The following is a 23,968-nucleotide window of genomic DNA, read 5'->3' as shown; positions in this document are numbered from 1 at the left end:
GTAAATATGCTTGTCTGTGTGTGAGTACATTTCTGGGTGCATGTCCACACGCATTACTTGCTGACATATGAAACATTTACAGCCGAAACATATATTTAAAGGAAGTATATGAAGTAATAAGGGCCCATATCTGTTTTATTAGTAATTCAAAATGCTTAAGAGCTGATAACTTTAGAAATTATTAATTTATGACTATAATATTATTGGTAAGATTTTCAACTGTAATTATACCTGCAAAGCTGCTTGCACCTGTAAAGCTGTAAATCATTTATATGTGAGTACCAGGCAATCCAATGTGGACATGTTGCACATGCAGTTTGTGGGTTTAGCTAGTATTTGCATACTCTGTGCAGGTCTGTTTGCATTACATTTTGAGGCAGAGAAAAAGCTACTTTTTGAAGGGACTCCAGGTGGATAAGAGTTTTCAGACGTCCTCCTTGAGCCCCAGCTCCTTGGGGCAGCTTTCCTCCAAGGTGTAGCTCCATTCCAGGAGAGGAGAGATATATCAATTTCCAGGCTCCCCAGACCAATACATGGAGGGCAGGCAAGTACTTGTATCACGAGATTGTAGGGTAATGCATGTTGGAGGGGATCTCAGGAGGTCTCCAGTGCAACCTTGTGCTCAAAGCAGGATCATACCAGGTTACTTTCTCTAGCTGGGTCTTAAAAGCCTCCAAGGATAGAGGTGGCACAAGCTGTCTGGGCAACCTGCTCCATTGCTTCTCCTCACTGCTTAGGGGATGAAGGGAAGGGTCTATAAAAGACATGTCTTTCAGCAGCCCAAGGGCCAGCCTACTGCAGAGTGGCTGCTCAAGCTCTGCCCAGTGCCTGGCTCCCTCCAGTAGTGCTGGGCAGAGCACGGCTGAACAAGTCACGTGGCAGCACATCTTCCCCCCCTTAAATTTGAATTTTGAACACATGAATTATGAGTTTACCACTAGACTAATCAGACTTTGGCTTAATAATGCTCTTCTACAAATGGAGAACCTGATCTGGAAAATACATTCCTTTGCATTTTATATTAGCAAATGAACTATTTTAGTTTGTTAGTTGCTGATAAAATGGAACAGTGTAGAGTCCTGGTTTAGTAGCTTTGTGCTGATGTCAGTGACAACCCACATGTAGCAAGGGTACAGCGTTTGTGGACTATGTCAAGAACAGAGCCTTGAACTTGGATGGTATAATTATTTTGTTAAAATTTTCTTTGGCTCTTGTACTTTTTATAATAAACAAAGAAAACATGTATTCAGAATACACATATGAAAGAGTTTTAAGAAGAAATTTGAGCTTGGGGTGTGGGATTATTGACTCTGGCTTGTTTCCTGACTGCATGAATGAAAGCAAAGCTCTTTGCAAGGTAGTTGAATATGGCAAGATTTCAGTCAAAAGCCATTGACCTGTTGAGCGGTGTGTTGAATAGATCAGCAGTCAGGCTGGGTTTTGTTCATAGGGGGTGAGATCTCATCCCTCCTCTGTGCTTTCTTTATCATGTAGTAAGGGATGGAGTGAGAAACATTTCCTTTAATAAAAACCCTTAACTGGTCTTAGTTAATGTCACAGAAATCTATCTGTGACATACCCTGAAGACCTGATCTTAACTTAGGTTTTGAGCCAGTACAAATTATAATTATACAAATTATCATTAGCACTCCTTGAGCAATCCAGACAGAGGTTGGTACAAAGATGGTTTTGTAGCAGTTGACCCCTCCCCTAGTATGAAGTATCTCCAGTGTTGAACTTATGTACTTCCAGTGAAACATTTTAAATTGATTGGCCAGTTAGAACAGCCTTAAAAGAAAATGAGACCAGGTATGTGTATTTTGTTCACTTTTTTCCTTGTAAGCTTTTACTCATAAAAGTATTTTGGCTTTTCATTTTGAAGATGTAATACTTGCATAAGCGAAATTGGTTCATTTTTTGGTTTTTCTCTTCTTCTCTTTCAGAGAAAACTAAAAGTTCTAGTATTTTATTTAACACAGTAAATTTTTTTTTCCCCAAAGTTATTTCAGATAATATATTTGGGTTTTTATTATTTGACAATTTTCTGTGCTTGTGATTTAAAGGTTTAACTCCAGCAGATTCTTTTCTCCACAGTAATGAGCTCAGTATGAAAGAAGATTCCCGTCTAAACTTGCTAGATGATGGCACATTAATGATTCAGAATACTCAAGAAAAAGACCAAGGCATTTACCAGTGTATGGCAAAAAACGTGGCTGGAGAAGTGAAAACCCAGGAAGTTACTCTTAGGTACTTTGAGTCACCAGGTAAAGAACATCAAGTCTGAATTTTGCGTTCGGATAGAGAATTGTTTCAATTGTAAGAGTGCTAAAAATAAAATGCTTTGGCTCTTGAATGTTCTTGACATGCAGATTTCTTGTGCTTGGGCATCTTAAGAACTAGATCATGAAGTTATAATATCTCTAGAACAAAAAAGCAAATCAGCCAGTTAATTAATATCTTTATTGTAGTATGCAATTCTGATGATAGGTGTGTGGGCTGTTTGTAGATAGGTTGTGATGTTGCTCGGTGCAGTAATGTTCTCTCTGGACATCAGAAAACCACGAGTTTCCAAACAGGCCAGTCATGAAAGCTTTGGCACTCCCTGTGCAGCCATCCTTCCTCAGGAGCTTTTTAGCCTGGATCTCTGTCTAGCCAATGCTTCATGTTTGCAAGCACTAAATTCCCATCTAGGACTGTAGTGTTTCTAAATTGCAAACTATGCTGTGAGAAAATTTTGTTCTGACGCTCAGCATCAGGTAAACTTAAAATGTCACTGCAAAGCACACATGTAGTTGGGAAAAGTTACTAAAATGTAGCTTAATCAGTTTTGTCTTTCTGTGCATTTACGGCAATTTTTAGCCAGTTTGTTTTTTGGGTGTCAGTGTCTATGCCTCTGAAGAGACCTTTATAAAGATCAGCAAATGAGAAGGAAGTGTTCCAAAATTGTTTCAATGATAGTTAGGAAAAAACACCAGTGCAATTATATGAGCTTTCATTTTTTATCGATTGATATTTTTAAATGTCTGCAGCTAGATTAGGCTTAAAGTAAAGTAGAGTTTGCACCAAGATTAGAAGTATATTGGAACAGAGCTATTAAAAAAACCTCCTAGATTCCCCAAACTATTGGAATGTTTAGCTAAATTAGTGCTATGTGAGCTGAAAGACATATTTAGGCATTGCTCTTTTCTCACAGCCCGGCCAAGTTTTGTGATTCACCCGCAAAATACCGAAGTGCTAGTTGGAGAGAGTGTTACACTGGAGTGCAGTGCAACTGGGCACCCTCAGCCACGAATTACCTGGACCAAAGGCGACAGAACCCCTTTACCAAGTGACCCTCGCATCACGATAACTCCATCAGGAGGACTGTACATACAGAATGTGAAGCAGGAGGACAGTGGCGAGTATACCTGTTTTGCAACTAACAGCATAGATAATATCCATGCGACTGCATACATCATAGTCCAAGGTGAGTAATGTTAAACTAGGAGTGACATGCTGTAAAACATATTAGTATATTACTTTAAATTGTGTGGGTTTTGTCTTTTTGTTCTGAACTGTCTGAGACAAGCTAAAATTTTAAGTGTTTTTTTCTTTTAATTACACTATTCTAGTGTAGTCCATAGGGAAGTTGCTATACATTTCATTCAGAGTAAGATACTATGTATTAATTCTCTGAAAGTTGTTTCATTGATTAGTATATTGTTTTGAAATGTGTATTTCTTATTATTTTTTGTTTGCCTGTAGGAATAAACATGCAGTGTCAAATTTGTGGGGATTAAATTTTTTCTGTTTCAGGCAGCAGTCCTAGAGATTAGTATTTGTGCCTGGTGTACTAGAAATAGAGTTTTGAGTACAGATCTGTGCTGCCTTTCTTTTGTAGACACTTCAGAGAATGTGGGAACTGCGTTTTATGGAAACTATCATTGTGCCAGCTGAGGTGTTAGCATAGCTTTTCTGCAAAGCAAAAGTCAAAGTACTCTACCTTACTGTAATCACAATAATTTTGGTATTGTATGTCAATAGTATGAATATAAAGTATTTTGCGAACACCTCAAAAGACTCCAATATTTATATGGAGAATATTTTTTGCAAATGTTTTCATGCTGGAACTTCTATTTGCTAAACATTTTGGGTAACTTCTAAGTTTGTTTCTGTTCTCATGTTCTGATCTCTAGTTGGTAAGCAGGTTCAGTTGCAAATGCTTTGCTAATGAGTTCAGTTGTCCATGTGTTTTGTTCATTTATTATTCACCAATGGATAATTGTGCTTTGAGAGCTGAACAAATTACTTCTCACACCGATAATGCCATTATATTACTGCAGAAATTGGCCCACACTCCACTCACCGCTTTCCTTTTGTGTAAAGAGGAAAACAAGCAGCTCAGGATGGTTTTGCCTACATTGCATTTTCTGCACAATTTAGATGAGGATTTTTTGAGAGAAAGAGAAGAAGGTATTTTTAGCCCAGGGAACACTCTGATTCTACAAGTCTTACAGAATCTCTTATTTTGGATCTACGGCAGTAGATCCCAGAGGCCTTCACTGACATCAAGGCCAGGTTGTGAGGGAGATGTTCCTTTTACACAAGTGGCTGGCGTAACTCTCTGCCCTATAGTGGCCACAATGTGAAAGAGTCCCACTAGCATCTCTTTTCCCACCAATATGAGCTGTTCAAGTCACACAGGAAACAGTACGTAATTTCAGACAGTCGTGCATTTTTCAGTTGTTTCTTTTTTTTAACCAGTTTATTTTCTCTTTTGTAGCTCTTCCTCAGTTTACTGTCACTCCTCAAGACAAAACAGTGATTGAGGGACAAACCGTTGACTTCCCTTGTGAAGCACAAGGCTATCCCCAGCCTGTTATTGCCTGGACTAAAGGAGGTAAGTGTGTTCTGTTTTTACTTTTAAACTACTAGAATAGTTTAGCTGTCATTTTGGAATCACTCATGCACTGAAAGGAATCGCATGTATTTGTTTAGATGCTTCAGTCTCTGAAGGAAGGGCTCTTTCTCTTTCTGCTTTAGCTAGAAGAGGCAAGGTGTCCCACAGAAGTTAGCTGCCCAAGCGTTTTTTGTTATTCAATAAAAAAGAGTCACTAAAATATGTCTCCTTAATAGATTCCTAATAATAAATGTTTAATAAGTATGAGACAAATCACATATGGCAATACCTATCACTGCCGGTTTACTGCAGAAGAAACGGAGATGACTGTCATTAACTGGAGATCTGAAATTAGGTGGGATGTGCTCTCTTCAGAAATGAGAACAGTCCAACCTGTAACTGCATCAGCATAACTGCATTTCTGTCACTTACTGTGGATTGGCAGGAATAATGGGGTGCACTCTGCTAACTGTTTTATCAGGTTGTGGCTGTAAAGGCACTAAGTCAAATCCAGCAGGAAGAAATACTGTAGTGGATGTTTTATCAGTAAGTAAATATTCCGGTTGAATCAAATGAAATAGGTCTAGCAGGCAAAACAACTCGTAGCAAATTCTAAATTATGGTAGATAAAGCAGATTTTTAACAAACTCTCGATCATTTTGATGCTGATAATGTCCCTGTTTCTCCCTCTACCAAGATTGCTCCAATCAAATGAAATGTCCAGAAATGAAGAATAGGATACGGACACTGATGTGCCTTTTATTTAATTTCTGTTATTTTCCGTTTTTTCAGGGCTGTATGTATTTTTCTATGGATTCTCGAGGTGGCCTAGGCAGATGAGATGAATTGTGTCTTACACATGGCAATAATATGAAACAAACAGTAATAGCTATTGGTGGTGTTCTTATGATTCCTTGTCATTCGGATGCTTTATCACGCTCCTTAAATGAAATTATTTTTTTCTACCACAAACAGAGAAGAGATCAGGATTATGACTGTGTGCATACATATGTGTTTTGTTTTTTTTTTTTTTGCTTTGCATGTTTGTCTTCTGAGGTTTCAAACTTTTTTTTTAAGATACTTTAATTTTTTCCAATGTTTTATCAAATTTAAAATCTTCTGAATTTCCCTTTTTCAGAAATAGGACTTTGTTCTGCACTGCTATAAATAGCACATGCTGTTGCTCTGTGTTTCAGGAGGCCAGTTGTCTGTTGACAGAAGACATTTAGTTCTATCTTCTGGAACCCTAAGGATTTCAAGGGTTGCTCTGCATGACCAGGGACAGTATGAATGCCAAGCTGTCAACATTATTGGATCTCAACGAATTGTTGTATACCTGACCGTACAGCCTAGAGGTATGTTCTCCATGTACAGCTGCTGAAAAAAAAACCAAAAGATTTAAGCTTAAGCTAAAATACATAGTACTGTGTTAGATTTTTTTGTTTTTTCCCCTAAAATGTAAGATTGAGAATTAATTATTTCTGATGGCACACAAAATGTGATGTGAAGTCGTTCATCTTTGTTTAGAATTAAAAAAGCTTTTGAAACAGAGCTTGAATAGTGCTTGGGTTTTTCTTCAGGTCTTTCGCTGCATTTTACAATGATTCTAAGTTGCTGATTTTGAATTATAAGGTGTTTTATTAGTTTTTATAAATTGAGCATGTGGGGGAGTGTGCCCTTATAGTCTTTGTTCAAAGTCACTTGGAGACTACATTAAGCTTACAACTAAACACGGCCTTTTTTGATAAAAGCTTGTTAGAATGAGGCTGTATGTTTCATTGTTTAGAAAACTTGCTGTTCAGGGTATTGCTAACATTTCTCATTTCTGATCGTTGTTTCTGAGTATGTCCATTTTTGGATTCCAGGTGGTTTGTAATAAATAACATGTACGGATACTTATCAGTATTTGTACAGAGTATCATTCCTTTAGATCAATCTGTCTGCTGTGAAAGAGGTTTATCTGATTTACTCTTTTTTTGTAAAGAACGGAGGTTTGCTTTGTGGATGACTGTGTTCCTATGCATGGGAAAGTATTTTGTTTTGTGAAAAGACTAGTTTCTTATAAGACTCTATGCTGTTAACTAAATAGTGTTATTAACATAATGTTTTGATGTCCAGAAAGAGAACACTTTATTTTACAATGGCAGAATGACCTGCACAGTGAAAAGTCATTCCTATACTTAAACTGGCACAGGGGAAAAAAAAAAGAAACCGCTCAATTTTTCTTATCCTTTTCTTCAAGTAAATTCTAAGTAAGCGACTTCCAGGGTTAGACTCATATTTGTAATTTAGTTAAGCGCTTTGGTGTTTAACTAAACTTAAGGAGATTAAACATTTAATTCAAAGCATTTCTTGTTAGTGACCTCATTTTAAACAGTATTTTAGTGAAAGGGACTCAAATGTCTTCCTGAGTTTAGATGTTTGTCAGAAAAAAATTCCGTCGATTTTTCTTAGTTAAGAGTAATACTGGGAGATTGAGTTGTCAAAATTGAGGGTTTTTTTCACCTATATAAAATCGTTGACTAAAATTCCATAAAACAAAACTCAGTTTTAAAAAGTTTTTTAGCCCTCCAGCTGTGTTAAACTTCACTGAACTTAAGTTCAATAAAATTATTTTTGTGTAACTCAGGTTGCAAAATCCAGTCACCAAAAGATAGTAAATACAAGGATGAAGGCTGCATATGCAGTCTGAAATTGGAGCTCTCCATACATTCATTGCAATGCTATTTTCAGTTGTGCAAGAAGAGAAAACATTTTCTTCTGGGCTTCTAACAAAAGGATTGTTCATCTGAGGAATGTCTGGTCAGTGGTCACTGTGGGTAAATCTGTATTAATGAATACAGATTAATGGTCCAGGTCTGTTTGCTGGCATGACATGGCTCACATCCACAGAGCCAGACTCTCTTACCTCCCAGTGCTGGGCGCCTGCCTCTGGGTGCCTTATTTGAAACGGTTTCTGCTCCTTGATAGCTGTTTGCATATAAAACAATTTAACACCAGGGCCAGATTTGGTTGGTAGTACAAATGTATGCTGTGTGGCCAAATACTTCTCTGTAAAAGCACTTGTACTCCCCCAAAATAACGATAAGTTACAGCTGAAATAAAATTCTTAATGTCTTCATAATCTCGTATATGCTTCTCATGATGATATCTGAGCGCTGGATATCAATCTGGTTTTGAAGGAAATTAGGATTAGAAAATGCATTCATTTTCTTCACACTGTATTTAGGTGACTGTGTATCCTGTGTCCTTAAAACTGAAGTTGATTTTTTGATGTTTTAAGGCCTAGGGCTCATTGGTGTCAGGGAGGTGAGAGCCCTGTGAAAGCTTAGCACCTTGGCAAGTTGGGCTGGGAGTATCAAAGTTGAATGAGTTGTGGAAAGTTCTGCTTTTATCAGCTAAGAAATCACTGTTGTTGCTATTTGAAAAATTAAAACTTAAGAAAATTGATAGACGCTGATAGGATACTCATTCCGGTGACTTTGTTCAAATTTAGCTATTCAGAAATTTTTGTCAGAGCTTTTAATTTATGGAATTGTTTTGGTTTTGGCAACTACTAGCCTGGTTTTTTAGAAGCTAAGAGTACTTAAAAATCAGCCTGAAGCAGACATCAGGAATAAGGAATTTTATCTCTAAGACAAACTTGTAGAGAGACTAGGGTTATAGATTAAGAAATGTTGGGTAACTGAAAAAAATAAACAGTGCTGACCTCTTTTTAGATCATCTTTTGCACAAGTTGTATTTCATACTTTGTTAATGCATCATTTGTTTTTCTAGTGACTCCTGTATTTGCCAGTGTTCCCAGTGACATGACAGTGGAGGTTGGCACAAATGTGCAGATCCCATGCAGTGCTCAAGGAGAGCCAGAGCCAGTAATTACTTGGAATAAGGTACTAGGTATTTGTTTGGTTGGTGCAGAAAGCCAGCAGCCTTTCCATCTCTTTGTAACTCGCTATTTAAAGTGCACAATGTCAAATCATTGCTTGCTCCGGTGTCTGAAAACATTACCTGAATTTCCATCAGCAAATCTTCTTTAATACAGAGCATGTATACAGATACCAAGCCTGAATTTTGTAGATATAAATATATAAATATATATGGTTATGCAATTCATTATACAGACCAGCTGAAATTCATAATGTAGGCCTTAAAAGGCCTGTGCATTTTAGTGACAGTTCTGTGCAAATATCCTGTTAATATTCACACTTTCAATGATATTATAGATAATATAGATAATAAAGAAATAAAACCCACTGTATTGCTGAGCCCTTTGACAGTGTTAGGTTAACATTTCCAACTAGGACATGTTTCGGTAACTCTTTGGTAACCTCTCTGTGGCTTTGATTTCCATTGGTGCAATCATTGTTATGTCAAACTATTAGTTAGTCATTAGCAGTTACCAGTGAATTAATGGGTTGCTAATATTGATCTTCAATTTTTCTGATTATCGTCCTCTCTTCAATTAGTGAGCACTAGAAAATGTACTTTAATATACCTTAAAGAGCTTCTAAATGCATAGTGCATGAAGAATTGATACATATAAAGGTCTTGAGATCTTTTTTAGTTGGTTAATTTTGAGTAAAATCAAATATATATGTTCTCAAGAGGTCCTATCTTATTTTGGATCTTAAATTTTACGTGGCAAGGTCCTATAACTATTAAAATACTTTGGTTTATAATAATGAGTAATTTTAAAAGTAAATAAACACACCGTACAATTTAGAAATATATGCAAGTCCTCCTGTCAACGTAACAGTGTGTGAGTTCTTTATGTAAGTTTATCTCAATCTCTTTGACTATTATCCTGGCATACAAGATAGAAATATAAAATAAAATGTGAAAATAACAGAGAAAAAGAAGACAAAAATTCAAAAGTTTGAAAACAAAGGGTGTTTAGAATAATTAAGCATTGTGCTTTGCTGCAGGATGGAGTACAAGTAACTGAGAGTGGAAAATTTCATGTCAGTCCAGAGGGATTTCTTACCATTCGCGATGTTGGAACAGCTGATGAAGGTCGATATGAATGTGTTGCCCGGAATACCATAGGATACTCCTCTGTTAGTATGGTGCTTAGTGTTAACGGTAAGGTGTATAAATCAGAGGTATGAGTTAGATTATTAGTTTTATTCTACTTGCTTAACTGTAAGATGCAAAAAAGTTAATAAAATGTTAAATTCTTTCTTCTATTCATATTTTTCTTTTTCTCCCGTAATGCGCTCTCTTTCTTTTTTTTCTTCACTTAATTCAGGCAACTATCTGCACGGATGTGAGTAAGATGCCAAAATGTCTCTAGGAGTTAAGCTTCAAAACAAACAATGCTTTGGGCTCCAGTTAGTCATACTACTTTCCTCTTGTGATATTATTTGGACCTATTAGAATTTGCTAGTTGAATACACAGTCTAATCTTTAGGGATAACTTCACAAAAAGTCCCGTGGAATCTTTAAAGGGGCACTTACAGCACTTGGTTGAAAATTAGGCTCAGAGGCTGAGGAAATAACTTTGTTACACAGATTGACCCTAATGCTTTTCTGACTTACTGAGTAAACCTGCTGATTTTTCAGACTCATTTTGCTGGAAAATATTAAGGAAACTGTGATTTTTTTTTTATTTTTTTTTTTTTTGCCTTTCAGTAGACAATATGACACAATATTTATGTATCATTGAAAATGGGTATTGAGCACTGATTTCTTCAACATATTGGATATTGTTTCCCAGTGTTATGTCTGATGGTCTGGTTTTGTTTACTAAATTCATGAATATCTATCAGTGATTTTTCTAATGTATTGCTTACCATGATATCAATCACATGGTATCAATAAAACTGTGATGTTCCCTGGCTTAAGTTGCTTTTAGTAGACTATCAGTTTATCCCCTCCTCTATGAAAAATAATATTTCTTCAGTCTGTAAAGATGATTTCTCAGAGAAAAATTGCAGGACTAGAAATCATTCAATGATAAGTTTTCATCTATATATCTGAAGTTTGTGAATGAAAAAAGTCCATAAAAATCAGTTCATCTTGGTTACTCTGGAGATGCATAGAAAAAATATTTTTTGTTTAAAAAAAGAGATTAGCCAGAGCTCAAATCAATAAGATCCCTGAAAAATGAAACCATCAGTTGAACTGTAACCCAATGGAAACCAGTTTCATTCACTTAGTGCAGGTGTCAACTGCTCATTCTCATCTGCTGAAATTAGCAAACTACAAAACTTCGTGCTAGCTGATCTGCAGTGTTTAGTTGTAATGTGGTTATTTTTCTTATAAACTGTAACATCAATAAATCTAAAATTAGTGAAACCTCCCTTGATTAGTCTGCATTCAGTCTGAAAATGTAAAGTATGGTTCTCCTTAAAACTTGTGGGGTATCAGATACTATTTCTCAATGGTTGCTATAGATATGAAGCTGTCAGAGAAGCAAAGGAGGACAAGTGGAGAGTACTGGATACTTGCTATCTGAATAGTATTAATAATGGCATAACCAGAAATGCCTAAAAACTTGCATGTCAACGTTTCTTTTAAACAAATTTAATGTTTTATGAATGTTGCTAATGCACAAAAATGTTTTGTTAACATTGAGACAGAATAAAGTCAAGTGTATAGAAGTGGGGGGAAGGTTTGCTGGCCTTGTTTGATAATATTTTAAAGACGCTTTTCTTTTGCTATTTTCCTCTGTCCTTTTCTGTTGTTATGTAAAAGTCTCTGGATTAAGCATAAGGCAGGATGTGTGTGGATTAAGTTTTCATTGCTTAAAAAAATTGCCATTTTTCAATCCTGTTTTTTTTTGCCCCTTTTTACCCCCCCCCCCCCCCCCCCCCCCCAAAAAAAGAGGTATTATATGGAAGGCTTGCAGAGCTTTAACTTTTAGTTTTTATCAGTCTAAAAAGAGAACTACTGGCAGCAAATAGTCCAAATGAAAATAAAGTACAGTATAGTTAACATCTGACCAAGTTTTATAATTCAGCCCATGTGTACCATTACTCAGAAAGATAGCTCTGCAAAACACATATCTAAAGTGAACACTGAGATTACATCTGTCGTAGACAGCACTGGGGAAGGTAACCAGCCACCAGATTTTTACAGTCTGCAATGTTCCAGTGTTAAGGTGGTTCATGGCACATAAGCACTCTCTGACACAACTCAAATGAGGGTAGCAAACCTGTGAATGGTATTTCTCCTTAAAATAAGTAGCTTATCTGATAATGTTTCTGTATGATTGCTATGAAAATGAAGCTGTCAAGCAAGGAGTACAGTTGGTAATTAGGACAGGTCAGGGACTATTGCTCTTGGGCACTGTGGAAAGGGTCAACTCAAGTCTTGGATGCCCCGAGTACGTTGTCAGCAGCCCAAGGCAGCTGGCCTCAGGGCAGAGAAGGGAGCTTCAGCTACAGCTATAGAGTGCCAGGGACTGTTTTATTTGACAGTATAGATAGTTAAGGCCAATTACCCAGGTGTGGATTCTTAAACTCATATAGACACAGCCTAAGCTGCCAGTTATGAAGGAATAATGAAATATTGCATAGAAGAGAAAGAGACAGTCATGAAGAACTTGCAAACAACAGGTTTTATGTCAGCTGATTCTGTACATCTGCTGATTTTATTCCAGTGTATTTGCTTTGGACTTTTTCCCTACTTCACCCTTCTCACTGTGTTACTTCTCCAATCTAAACACACTCTGGAAATTGTTAGCTATTGCCCCTGGATCTGGTAGTTCTTGGTTTAGACTGAAAGGGAGGTTATTAGCCCTAGATACGTTGTACAAACATCCAGCTGCAACTGAGTACTGTATAAAAAGGCAGCTGAATGGGCCTATGGATTAGCGAGTTTCCAGTATTATGCAGAGTCGTTAAACAGCTTTGAAACATGTGATTTTTAACATAGTTTTAAAAAGCTAGGTAATTTTAAAGTAGAAAACAAAGTAGTGATCAAAATAAATAGAAAATTTGTAGCCTTTTAAAATATATGTGTGTTGCTTACTAGACTGAGCTCAGGGGAGGAGCAATGTTAATTTAATGCAGCTATTTGGGAATTTATAAAATTCTGTGGTTTTTTTAGATTTTGGGTTTTTGTGTTTTACTCACTTCTTTGTGAAATTTCTTTGAATTTATTTGATGCATGTGTTCTAAAAGGCAATCTCAGTCTATCAGTATTGTTCACTTGTAATACATTCCTGTAAAACCTTTAAATTCTTATCTTGAATTCAGTACTACTTGAAAGCAAAAAGAATACTTGCATTGATTTCAGCTGATATAGGTCAGGCTTTTGATATCAACACATGAAAGCTGATAATACACCACACCAGAAAAAAACCCCTTAGTAATCATTAATTTTTTCTTTGGTCATTTTACTTGAAATCGTAGGACTAATTAATGGACAGTTAAAAGCTGTATGCATTTATCTTCACTTTATTTTGTTTTAGAATCATAAGTAAGCTGACTCTTAAACTTATATTAACTTCTGTTTTAAATTAATTTTTCTCTACTGTAATATGCTTTGATAGAATTCCAAAATGGTTAAGAATTTTATATCTGGACGAACTGATGCTTAAAGAACAGGAGTTTACTTTGTACAACTGAAATGATGTCGTGTCTAGACTCTGTTTTATAAAAGTATCTTTTTGTATGTGGCCATTTTTGCAATAACATGTAAATTCCTCTTTCTGTAGTCCCTAATGTCAGCCGAAATGGAGATCCTTTTGTACAAACTTCAATTGTGGAAGCAATTGCAACTGTTGACAGAGCAATAAATTCAACACGTACACATCTGTTTGACAGGTATCCTTTTTTTTTTTGTAAATTGAAAAGTCAAAATTAATTTTGTATATACTAGAAATAATGGAACATTTATTAAGCAAAAAGCCATTTTATTATTTAAATGACACTGCCAACATCTGGTTAGTCCTGGGAATAATATATAAGGCTTCCTATTGTTTAAACGCTCCTGTTGAGAACTCTATTCGCTGCAGCAGTTCTTATGCTGAGATAATGTGTATTAAAAGGGCACTAAATGTTTAATTGCTACTAAATGTTCAATATTTTCTTATTTTATTAAACTTTTTTTTTTGTTTGCCTTCCATTTTGAGATGACTAACCAAGGTATGTACTAATCATGTTGCTGAGTGTTTGCATGATTTATGTAGTACTGTTCTTTTGTAACTCCTATGTATACTTACTATTTTTTTCAAATTGTCTATCAGTCGTCCTCGTTCTCCAAATGATTTGCTAGCCTTATTTCGATACCCAAGGGATCCGTACACTGTTGAGCAAGCAAGAGCTGGGGAAATATTTGAAAGGACGTTACAGCTTATTCAAGATCATGTACAAGATGGTCTAATGGTTGACCTGAATGGAACAAGTCAGTACTCTTTCCTTACTTTTCTGTGTTAAAGTGTATTTGCCTTCTTAATTCATTATACTTCAGGAGACATTTACTTTCTGAGTTTGGGTCCCAATTGCAGAACCATTACATTGAAATCAGTGCAGTATTTGACTTTTTGCAAAACTATGCCAAATATATGTTTGCCCAATTCAGTCCTTGGTTTGCATATTGCTATGTTACAGTGTAACACAGTTTGAGCTCTTTGGGTAAAGTGTTCTTATTTTTCCTCACATTGACATATTAGGGGAAAATTCATGTTCAGATTCTTCTACTGGACAAACTTTTCTGTCATGTATTAAAATAATCAGTATTTTGTTTGTATTGTTTGTTTCTTCAAGTAAAACCATTTACTGTCAGTGTGCCTTAGCAAGGAGAAAAGATGATGTAACGAGAAGGATTCATATCTTTACAAACCAAGGTTTCTGCATGTAGCACAATAGTATTCAAAGAATTATTTGCCACTCATTCTATAAGTGTATATCAAACTAAGCCAATTGTTTCCTTAACACTGAATCTGATGTAATGAGAAATACAGTTTTTGCTGCTTTTTATAAATAGCAGAAAATTGAGAGGTTTAATATTTCTACCTTTTAGTTACTGAAGTCCAAGTTCAAATCCATGAACTCCAGCTGGAGCATATACAACTGATGTGTGTAGTTATGTGTGTGGATAGGCTTGAGACATACGAATAAAGCATTTGGAACTAATGGTAGTTTTAGGAGAGCTTTTGAGACTTGAGTCATAGCCAAAAGCTACACTCAAAATCTAGAGGAAATATTTTTACTTATTATATTCTTTTTGATGTTTATAATTGAGTATTTATTGTAACTTCCGAAAAATTTAACCCTGACCATGAGTTAGGCCAGTATTTATATGACCAAAGACTGCAAGCTTTGTGGAATACTGTAACACTTGCTAGTTAAAAGAAGCTTGTAACTCATTATTAGAGCTGAGTAAATAATTTGTGTACCACAAAAACTTACTCAAAATTCTTTGAAGGCTTGTGTTTTAGAAGACAAACCCGATTTAATTTGGTTCTCTGATTAGATGCATATGCAAGCATATTGAACATAATATTAGGAATATATGAAATCTAATATGTGAGAACTGCTTGACTACTCTTCACTAGGATTTGTAATCATGAAATTCAGTCACCTAAAGTTTACCAAAAACTGGCATTAAGGCATACAAATACAGATTAATGAACATAAAATCAGGCAACTTTCTGTGATACTGGAAGTCTTTTCACAACCAGAGCTTGTTTCTCAGCCCTTCAAAATCCATAGAAACCTGGCTTTTAGGGGAAACTTGAATAGTAAAATAAATCTGTTTTCATTTAAATAGCCTAATGCTCAGATTTTAATACTCATATTTGTCCTTATTTGGTTTTATTTCAAAATGCAGAGCCCAATGAAAGGTGTTATTTAGCACTTTTGCACTGGGAACAGTTGAGAAACTTAACAATTTCCTATTCAGAGACGTTTTTTTAATATAAGATCTTGGAATATCTCAAGGACAGACTATGGAGCCAGATTCTCCTCTGCGGTGCCAGACTGTATAACTAGGGGAATGGTCACAAATTGCTGCTTGGAAGGTTCAGGTTGGATGTTAGGAAACACTTTCTCACTAGAAGGCCAGTGCAGCGCCGGAACAACTCATCTGGAAAGGATGAGGAGACTCAGTCTTTGGAGGTTTTCAAGCCCTCTAGACATGGATGCAGCTGAGCCGATCCAGTGCTGGAGACAGCTTTCCTTCAAGCAATAGCTTGGTCTGGGTAAAAGGTCCCTTCTAATAAATATTTCTGTGACTGTATGAAACATCTTCCTTGCAGTTTGAAAAAAGTATAACTAATGTTATGTGAATTGAGCTGGTCAGCTTCTAAGCACTGGAAATGCTTAGCGCCCAGCCTTTTAGAACACAGAGCCTGACTTAGTGCCTACAATGTGATGGGTATTTAAGGGTCTGAGACTGGCATTTATGGCAGCCTCCACTCTGCTCAGAAAGGCATCGAATCTAATCCACAGGTGCAACATTGCCTCCAACTTGAACTTCTAAACAGAGAAGCTGAACCTTCTATTTTAAGTTGGTAACAAAGGTCATGCCGCCCAAAACTTTCATTGTCATCAAGTTTTACTCACAACTTGATTTCAGAAATGTGGGTGGCAACCAGGATAACAACAGCAGATGTGTTTATGTAAAGACTGCATGAACAGTGATCATAAGGAAAGAACTCCATGATGAATGAAGATAATTTAAAAAGGAGTGTTATTATAAAGAAGATATGTTTTCTGGGTGTACTTTTAAAACTAAACTGCTCTAGTAGCCAGCACATTATAATATGTTATCAATAATATCCTCAAATAGTGTGTTTTGCTGCATTACCCAGTGGCGCTTACTAGTTTTGCTCGGTGGTTTATTTTTCTTTTTTGTAGTCTGGAGTATTCCATAAAATAATTTATGTATGTCTACAAGAATAGGATGGTTTTGCCTAATGCAAGCGCTAGGTCTCTCATACCTTTGCTTTGACTTGTAAACCACTCCTAGTACATGTAGCCCGAGGCTGAGAAAACATAGATCCTGCCCCAGGTGAGCAGCTATGAGCAATCCAGGCCCTTTCAAGGCAAAGATGGGCTTTACGTAGTTTGTTTGAAATTGCCCTGCATTGGCAGAGAGCAGCAGTGTGTCTAGCACACGTTTATGTGTGGAATTTAGATGAAAGTTGGTATCTGTGCAGGCACAGTGGGACTGAGCTCGGGACTAAAAGGAACATTTCCCGACTCTGTGCAATTAGCCTGCACTAACATCTCGCAAAAATGGATTCAGTTCATATTCCTGAGTGATTACCATCATGGTGGAAACCCCTTGAGCCCATGGGAACACAGTACCACTGTATCCTCACTCCTTTCCTTTTTTGCTTCTGCCTTTATTCTGCTTTTTGGTTTTACTCCTGACTGCAAGCTTTCCAGATCAAGAACCACAGTGGTGTAAAATGGTTCCTAGTTAGCTAAAAGTATATCTACACTGCCAAATTTCCTACCTCCTGGGCTTTCTTCTGGATCCTGGAACCTTGCTCATCCACACTGTATGTCCATTAATCTACTCAGGGTGTGCCTATGCTTTGCATCAGCAGGGCCCATTTGAAGTGAATCTCCAATTGTCCCCACTTACGGTACTTTGGTTCGAGTTGTGGTATGGTCTTGAACAGTGTGGATTCTTTTCAAGTTCAATGAAAAATGTGGCCCAGGGTCATATTCAGTCCAGGAGAACAAAGTAAATATTTTCTGAAGGCAACCTGCTTCTGTTGCACAATGGATACAATAGGGATGTCTTTCTCTGCATCAAAAATTTCACTCTACAGACACATTTCTGTTGATCTACACAAGTTGATAATGTAGGTATAGCCCAAATTAATGACTTTTTTTTCCTGAAGTGGAGCCCAAATGTTTCTAAGAAAAAAACACTTTTAGAATGACTCCTAATAGGCAGCGTGGACAAGGTGCAGCTTGACTGTTCTGCTATTTGCAGTCACCCAACGCTGTACTAGGAGGCATTATGGTCTTCAGTCCTCCACATGCCGTCATACCACAGCAGCGATCATGCAACACGTAGCCCTGGTTTGAACTTATAAAAACATAATTCTAATGAATTACAGTATATATTTTGTATATATTATTTTTCTGTGAACTGAGAAAAAATGCAGGAAAGCACTAAGTATGTTGTAGTCCCAGAGGTGAGTGGTGTGGATTGCAGAGGAAACCTGTGCCAAGTGTTACACAAACACCAGTTTTCCTTAGAAACTAGTGCTGGGTAATGTGAATGTGAGTTACTCCACACCACCTGCCCTAACTACCACTCCTCTGCTTAGCTATATTGCCTGTGGTTATCTCCTTTTGTGTTTTTTGTTGAATATTTTTTCTTAAAATTCTGCAACTTTTGCTTTAATAAAGCAAAACAAAATAGTAATGTTCAGTGAATTGTCAAGTCTAAAAAGTTAAAGTCTTGAAATCCATGTAAACGTTACTGTCAGTTTTTAAAATGCTTTTACTAACATGGGAAAAATTCCCATTTGTCTCAATATGAGGCTTTTATTTCTGAAAATATCTCTGCTTTCTTAAGTGACCAAATAAGTAATGAGCTCCTTTTGTGAACATTTTGTAAAATCGTACTTGAATTGGCATTTTACAAAATTTCCTCCTGACCTGATAGTGGTGGTTGCTCAAATGACCTAGTGATCTACTATACATATGTGATTACTATTGTTCTTTTGAAACAATAGGGATATTTAATCTGGTGGGAAATGCAATATAATAAAATAACATTTCAAATAAGTTCATGATCTGTGGGGACTATGCATCTATGAAGTCTTTCATTTTCTTTCTGTCTCTCTTCTGGTTTCAGGTTATCACTATAACGACCTTGTATCCCCACAGTACTTGAATCTGATAGCTAATCTCTCAGGCTGTACAGCCCATCGACGAGTGAACAACTGCTCAGATATGTGCTTCCACCAGAAGTACAGGACACACGATGGAACATGCAACAACCTTCAACATCCCATGTGGGGTGCTTCTCTGACAGCCTTTGAGCGTCTCTTAAAGTCAGTCTATGAAAATGGATTTAACTTGCCTCGGGGAATTGAACCCAGGAGGCTCTCTAATGGCTACGCACTCCCAATGCCTCGCTTGGTTTCAACTACTCTGATCGGAACGGAAACAATAACTCCTGATGACCAGTACACTCACATGCTCATGCAGTGGGGTCAGTTTCTTGACCATGACCTTGACCTCACCGTGGCTGCCCTAAGTGAAGCCAGGTTTTCGGATGGTCAGCATTGCAGTTCGGTTTGTACAAATGATCCTCCATGCTTTTCAATCATGATACCACCAAATGATCCCAGAGTTCGAAATGGTGCACGCTGCATGTTTTTTGTACGCTCCAGTCCAGTTTGTGGAAGTGGTATGACATCTCTCCTGATGAATTCTGTGTACCCACGGGAACAGATCAACCAGCTGACTTCATACATCGATGCGTCTAATGTGTATGGCAGTTCAGACCATGAAGCACTAGAAATCAGAGACTTGGCAAGTCAAAGGGGTCTTCTGAGACAGGGCATCGTACAGAGATCTGGCAAGCCCCTTCTTCCATTTGCTACTGGCCCACCAACAGAATGTATGAAAGATGAAAATGAGAGCCCCATTCCCTGCTTTTTAGCTGGTGATCAGCGTTCAAATGAACAGCTGGGTCTTACAAGCATCCACACGCTGTGGTTTAGAGAACACAACAGAATTGCCACAGAGCTGCTGAAACTCAATCCACACTGGGATGGTGACACAATATATCATGAAACACGCAAAATTGTTGGTGCAGAAATGCAACACATAACATTTAGCCACTGGCTACCTAAGATCTTTGGAGAGGTAGGCATGAAGATGCTTGGCGAATATAAGGGTTATGATCCCAGTGTTAATTCTGGCATAACTAATGAGTTTGCAACTGCCGCTTTTAGGTTTGGTCACACACTCATTAATCCTTTTCTGTATCGACTGGATGAAAACTTTGAACCTATTCCACAAGGCCATCTACCTCTTCATAAGGCATTCTTCTCTCCATTTCGGATTGTAAATGAAGGAGGCATTGATCCACTTCTAAGGGGATTGTTTGGTGTTGCTGGTAAGATGCGTGTCCCATCACAATTACTCAATACAGAATTAACAGAAAGACTCTTCTCCATGGCACGTACTGTGGCTTTAGATCTGGCAGCTATGAATATTCAGAGAGGCAGAGATCATGGAATTCCTCCCTACCATGATTTTAGAGTTTACTGTAATCTTTCTTCAGCTCAGACTTTTGAAGATCTGAAAAATGAAATTAAGAATCCTGAAATCAGGGAAAAACTTAGCAGGTGAGCCTGAGGTGAAGAAAAACAATCAACTATCTACATGTGCATGTGAAATTAATAGCTAAATGTCTTGTCTAGAAGAAAATATTTGTTAAGAAAGGGGTAAAGGGATTTTTTAAGAAACTTCCACCCATACCAGGAAATAGATGTGAAAAATTCCCACGTGCAGATAATTTCTCCACTTCTACATCTCTGTGAACAATAGGAAGTTAATATATACTGTATGTGTTCATTAAAGTATTAATTGGAAATATCTGCTTTTATAAATGCTATTAAATATGAATCTTATTTCAGTGTAAGGTCATCTTTAATGCCAGTCTCATGCAAGTATTTACATGTTCAGTTCCGTCCATTCCATACACTAAACCAAATGGGAATATTGTTCACTGTATTTTCGTGTGGATATCCTTCACTACCTGTGAAGGGTACTACTATCTGTTCTTCTTTAGAGCATCAGTGTTTGAAAATAAGTCTTCAGCTACCTGCCACCCCTAGCTCATCTACACAAAATCAGACAGAGAATTAGTTACAGCTACGGTAAAAATAAAAAGTGTACACAGGGGCAGGAAAGAGAAGCTGTTGAAAAAGAAAAGGTTCTAAGAAATCAGAATAAAGCTACTAGGAGAAAGGAAATTGTGGGGTAGACTTGCAGACCCTTGCATAAATACCCACATGTTGTTCACAAAATATGTATCACTACCACTGTCATTTTTAGTGAGTTGCTCATATGTCTTGCCCTTAGTTTTTCTACATATTGATGATTTTATAAATGTAAAATATTAGCGATTAAATATTTGTGGTTTTCTATTTATAGGTTATATGGTTCCCCACTGAATATAGACCTATTTCCTGCTCTAATGGTAGAAGACTTAGTTCCAGGAAGCCGACTGGGGCCAACTTTGATGTGTCTGTTAAGCACACAGTTTAGGCGTATTCGGGATGGCGACAGGTAAATGGAAATACCATGGGAACCAAAAGCAATTTTAAATTGAGGATGCTTAATAACAGTTGCAATGTTTTGTTTCTAAATCAAACTGCATTTTATTTTCATTTATGATTTTAATATATAATTGAAAAGGTGAATAATACAGGTTTAAAACATTGTTAGAAGCTATGATTATTTTTTTAAAATCTGTTACTTTTTATGGTGAATGTGTCATATTGACCTCCAAAAAGCACTGCAGCCAACACATGCTGAGTTCCCTTCTACCAGTTATTCAAGTGACTTACCTTTCTGAAAAGTGGATGTTACTCATCTCCTTTCATTGGTATTGAATTATTTCATTGGCAAAGGAATTGTGGTGGTTGAGACAGTTTCACCATCTCTTAATCACAGCTTGGAAATGTGTCACTCTGTGTATATAACCCCTATACATATTTCAATACCAGCAATCTGTGCACCAAAAGAGTGTTAAAAGCAGACAGATTATCCCAAAGAACACAATTTGATAATAGTTCCTAAATTATTTACATGCACATTATGAGCAATTTCTCATTTTTGGTTTGTACAGTACCTGAAATAAGAAAATAGTCATTGCTATTGGTATAGCAGCCAAATGTCTGTTGCATACTTTCAGCATACTCGTTCAGAATCTGAAAATCAGCATTTCCCTCATTTTAACATACTTTGTGACCTAGAATCCCACATGGCATGGCATGAGAGTGGAAGGATGTGCTGATTAGTCCCACCCTAGCGAAAGGGAAACAGGAAGAATGAGGAAATTAGATTTGATTCACTTTATCTAATGTTACTGGCTTTATGTAAGTTATAAGATTGCTACTTAAGATGGTATTTTTTATTTCTGTAGTCAATAACACAAGCCTTTTTGTATGTTTTTTTTTTTTAAACAACTTTCTTACATAAAATCTGTTTAAAAATTAAGCCGTGAAACATAAAACTCTCATGCCTGGAGGCAGAGGGAGTAAAAGGAGAAATATATGCAGTATGAGCTCCAGATTGCCGGTGCCAAGTACCTATTTGTGTCACAACAGGGTAATGATACAGGTTTTCTCTGTGTGTCTATTTGCATTTTTCCAGCAAAAGTTTGGTGGTTTTATTTTTTTTGCTTTATTTTTTTTCTGAAACAACATTTAGAAACTATAGGAAAATATTGAATATTTAGGAAAAAAGATTCTGCTATCCAAAGAATACAAATGTTTTGAAGAAACATGCCAGCAAATAGTAAAATATTATTAGACATAATGAAAGCAACTCTCACTTCTTTGAAAAGCCTTTACAATGGGCAGAGGATCAAAGCTGTCAGCACCATGCAAAACAAATGTGCCTCTGCAGGGAAAAGGAGTGATGTTTGAAGGGAGCCTAACTTCATGTCAAGATGGAAATTTCAGAATCTGTTTTTCTGATCTCAGTACTTGGAAATTCATTGACCATTGTCCAATGCCGTATGAAAATGATAAAATAAGTAGGTAAAAAGAAATTTGTTGACCATTCTTCTAAGTTTAGTATAAAATTGTTACTGATTTTTCATAAAATTTAGAGAGCCTCCTACTCATTTTTGGTGGAAAAAGTATCAATATAGAACTATAATTTTACAGTTTTGTGAGATGTAAATGATATCACAGTGAGCAATTCTTATATGTTAGAATAGTGTAAAATGTTTTCAAATCCTGCGCAGTAACTTAAACCATTTCCTTTTACAAGGGCTGCCACGGTAATGTATTATTTATATTTTCTGCTGATAACAAAACTTTAGCCCTTTATGTATGCAAAATAAATTATTCAAAACCACAGTGTTTCCTCCCTCAATATAATTAATTAACTAAGCATATATTAATAAGTCCCTGAATTAATATAGTCATTAAAATAGTTTTACAGGAAAATAAATTCCTTAGTAAATTAAACAGTCTCACTTACCTTGATTAATAAACTTGGTATAGATTAACCATTCTTCTGATCCCAGCAACTCTATAAATTTTTTTTCATACCCATAGGAAAGAAGTGGAGAAAGAAAGCTATGGTAAATTAAGTCTCTACCTTAAAGGAACCCTAAACTTGGTAGTACAGTGCTGTTTTAGATGTCCAGAGATGCCTAAAGCATTGAAATGGGACTAGAAGAGAAGTCAAGAGATATGTTGAAGACTTGGGCCCTTTCAGAGTATCAGCATGACACCAAGTAGGGCAGAAGTGACACCAAGCACTTAGTTTGGCATCTGGATCACTTTCTCAGATACAATGTAAAGCTGAGAACAGGATTTATGGAATAATTAATTTCATTCTGAATACAGTATTACAATGTCTCTGAAAAACTGCGTGTTTTGTTTTTTCACTAGCAAACTTCTCTTTTCTGTGAGATTACAGGTTATGGTATGAGAACCCAGGTGTGTTCACGCCTGCTCAGCTCACCCAGATCAAGCAGACATCTCTTGCCAGAGTTTTGTGTGACAATGGTGATAACATAACCCGGGTACAACATGATGTCTTTAAGGTGGCTGAATTCCCTCATGGATATAGTAGCTGTGAAGAAATTCCTAAACTGGACCTGAGGATGTGGCAAGATTGCTGTGAAGGTCTGTATACAGGTGGATTTGGGTGTATTAATGTGAACTGTGTTTAGAATCATAGAAATATAGAATGTTTTGGGTTGCAAGGGACTCCTAGAAGCCATCTAGTCCAACCCCCCTGCAGTGAGCAGGGACACCGCTAACTAGATCAGGTTGCTCAGAGCCCCGTCCAACCTGGCCTTGAATGTTTCCAGGGATGGGGCCTCCACCACCTCTCTGGGCAACCTGTTCCAGTGTTTCACCACCCTCATTGTAAAGAATTTCTTCCTTATATCTAGTCTAAACCTACCCTG

The 23,968-nt window shown here is 36.8% G+C and overlaps 1 protein-coding gene across 1 annotated transcript in view; it reads left to right on the top strand.

The window, feature by feature from the left end:
• PXDN (peroxidasin) overlaps positions 1-23,968 on the top strand; it is a 60,518-nt gene that overhangs the window by 23,466 nt on the left and 13,084 nt on the right. Inside the window, exons 9-19 of the mRNA XM_009634254.2 lie at positions 2,095-2,264; positions 3,194-3,466; positions 4,763-4,879; positions 6,076-6,234; positions 8,657-8,769; positions 9,805-9,961; positions 13,542-13,650; positions 14,073-14,230; positions 18,653-20,156; positions 20,968-21,102; positions 23,473-23,681. Of these exons, the coding sequence (XP_009632549.1) occupies positions 2,095-2,264; positions 3,194-3,466; positions 4,763-4,879; positions 6,076-6,234; positions 8,657-8,769; positions 9,805-9,961; positions 13,542-13,650; positions 14,073-14,230; positions 18,653-20,156; positions 20,968-21,102; positions 23,473-23,681 (3,104 nt within the window). The remainder of the gene's footprint in view (positions 1-2,094; positions 2,265-3,193; positions 3,467-4,762; positions 4,880-6,075; positions 6,235-8,656; positions 8,770-9,804; positions 9,962-13,541; positions 13,651-14,072; positions 14,231-18,652; positions 20,157-20,967; positions 21,103-23,472; positions 23,682-23,968) is intronic.

This window comes from Egretta garzetta, unplaced genomic scaffold (assembly GCF_000687185.1).
Source record: "Egretta garzetta isolate BGI_Z169 unplaced genomic scaffold, ASM68718v1 scaffold62, whole genome shotgun sequence".
NCBI classification, from domain to species: domain Eukaryota; kingdom Metazoa; phylum Chordata; class Aves; order Pelecaniformes; family Ardeidae; genus Egretta; species Egretta garzetta.
This window is presented reverse-complemented; position numbering and strand designations above follow the sequence as displayed.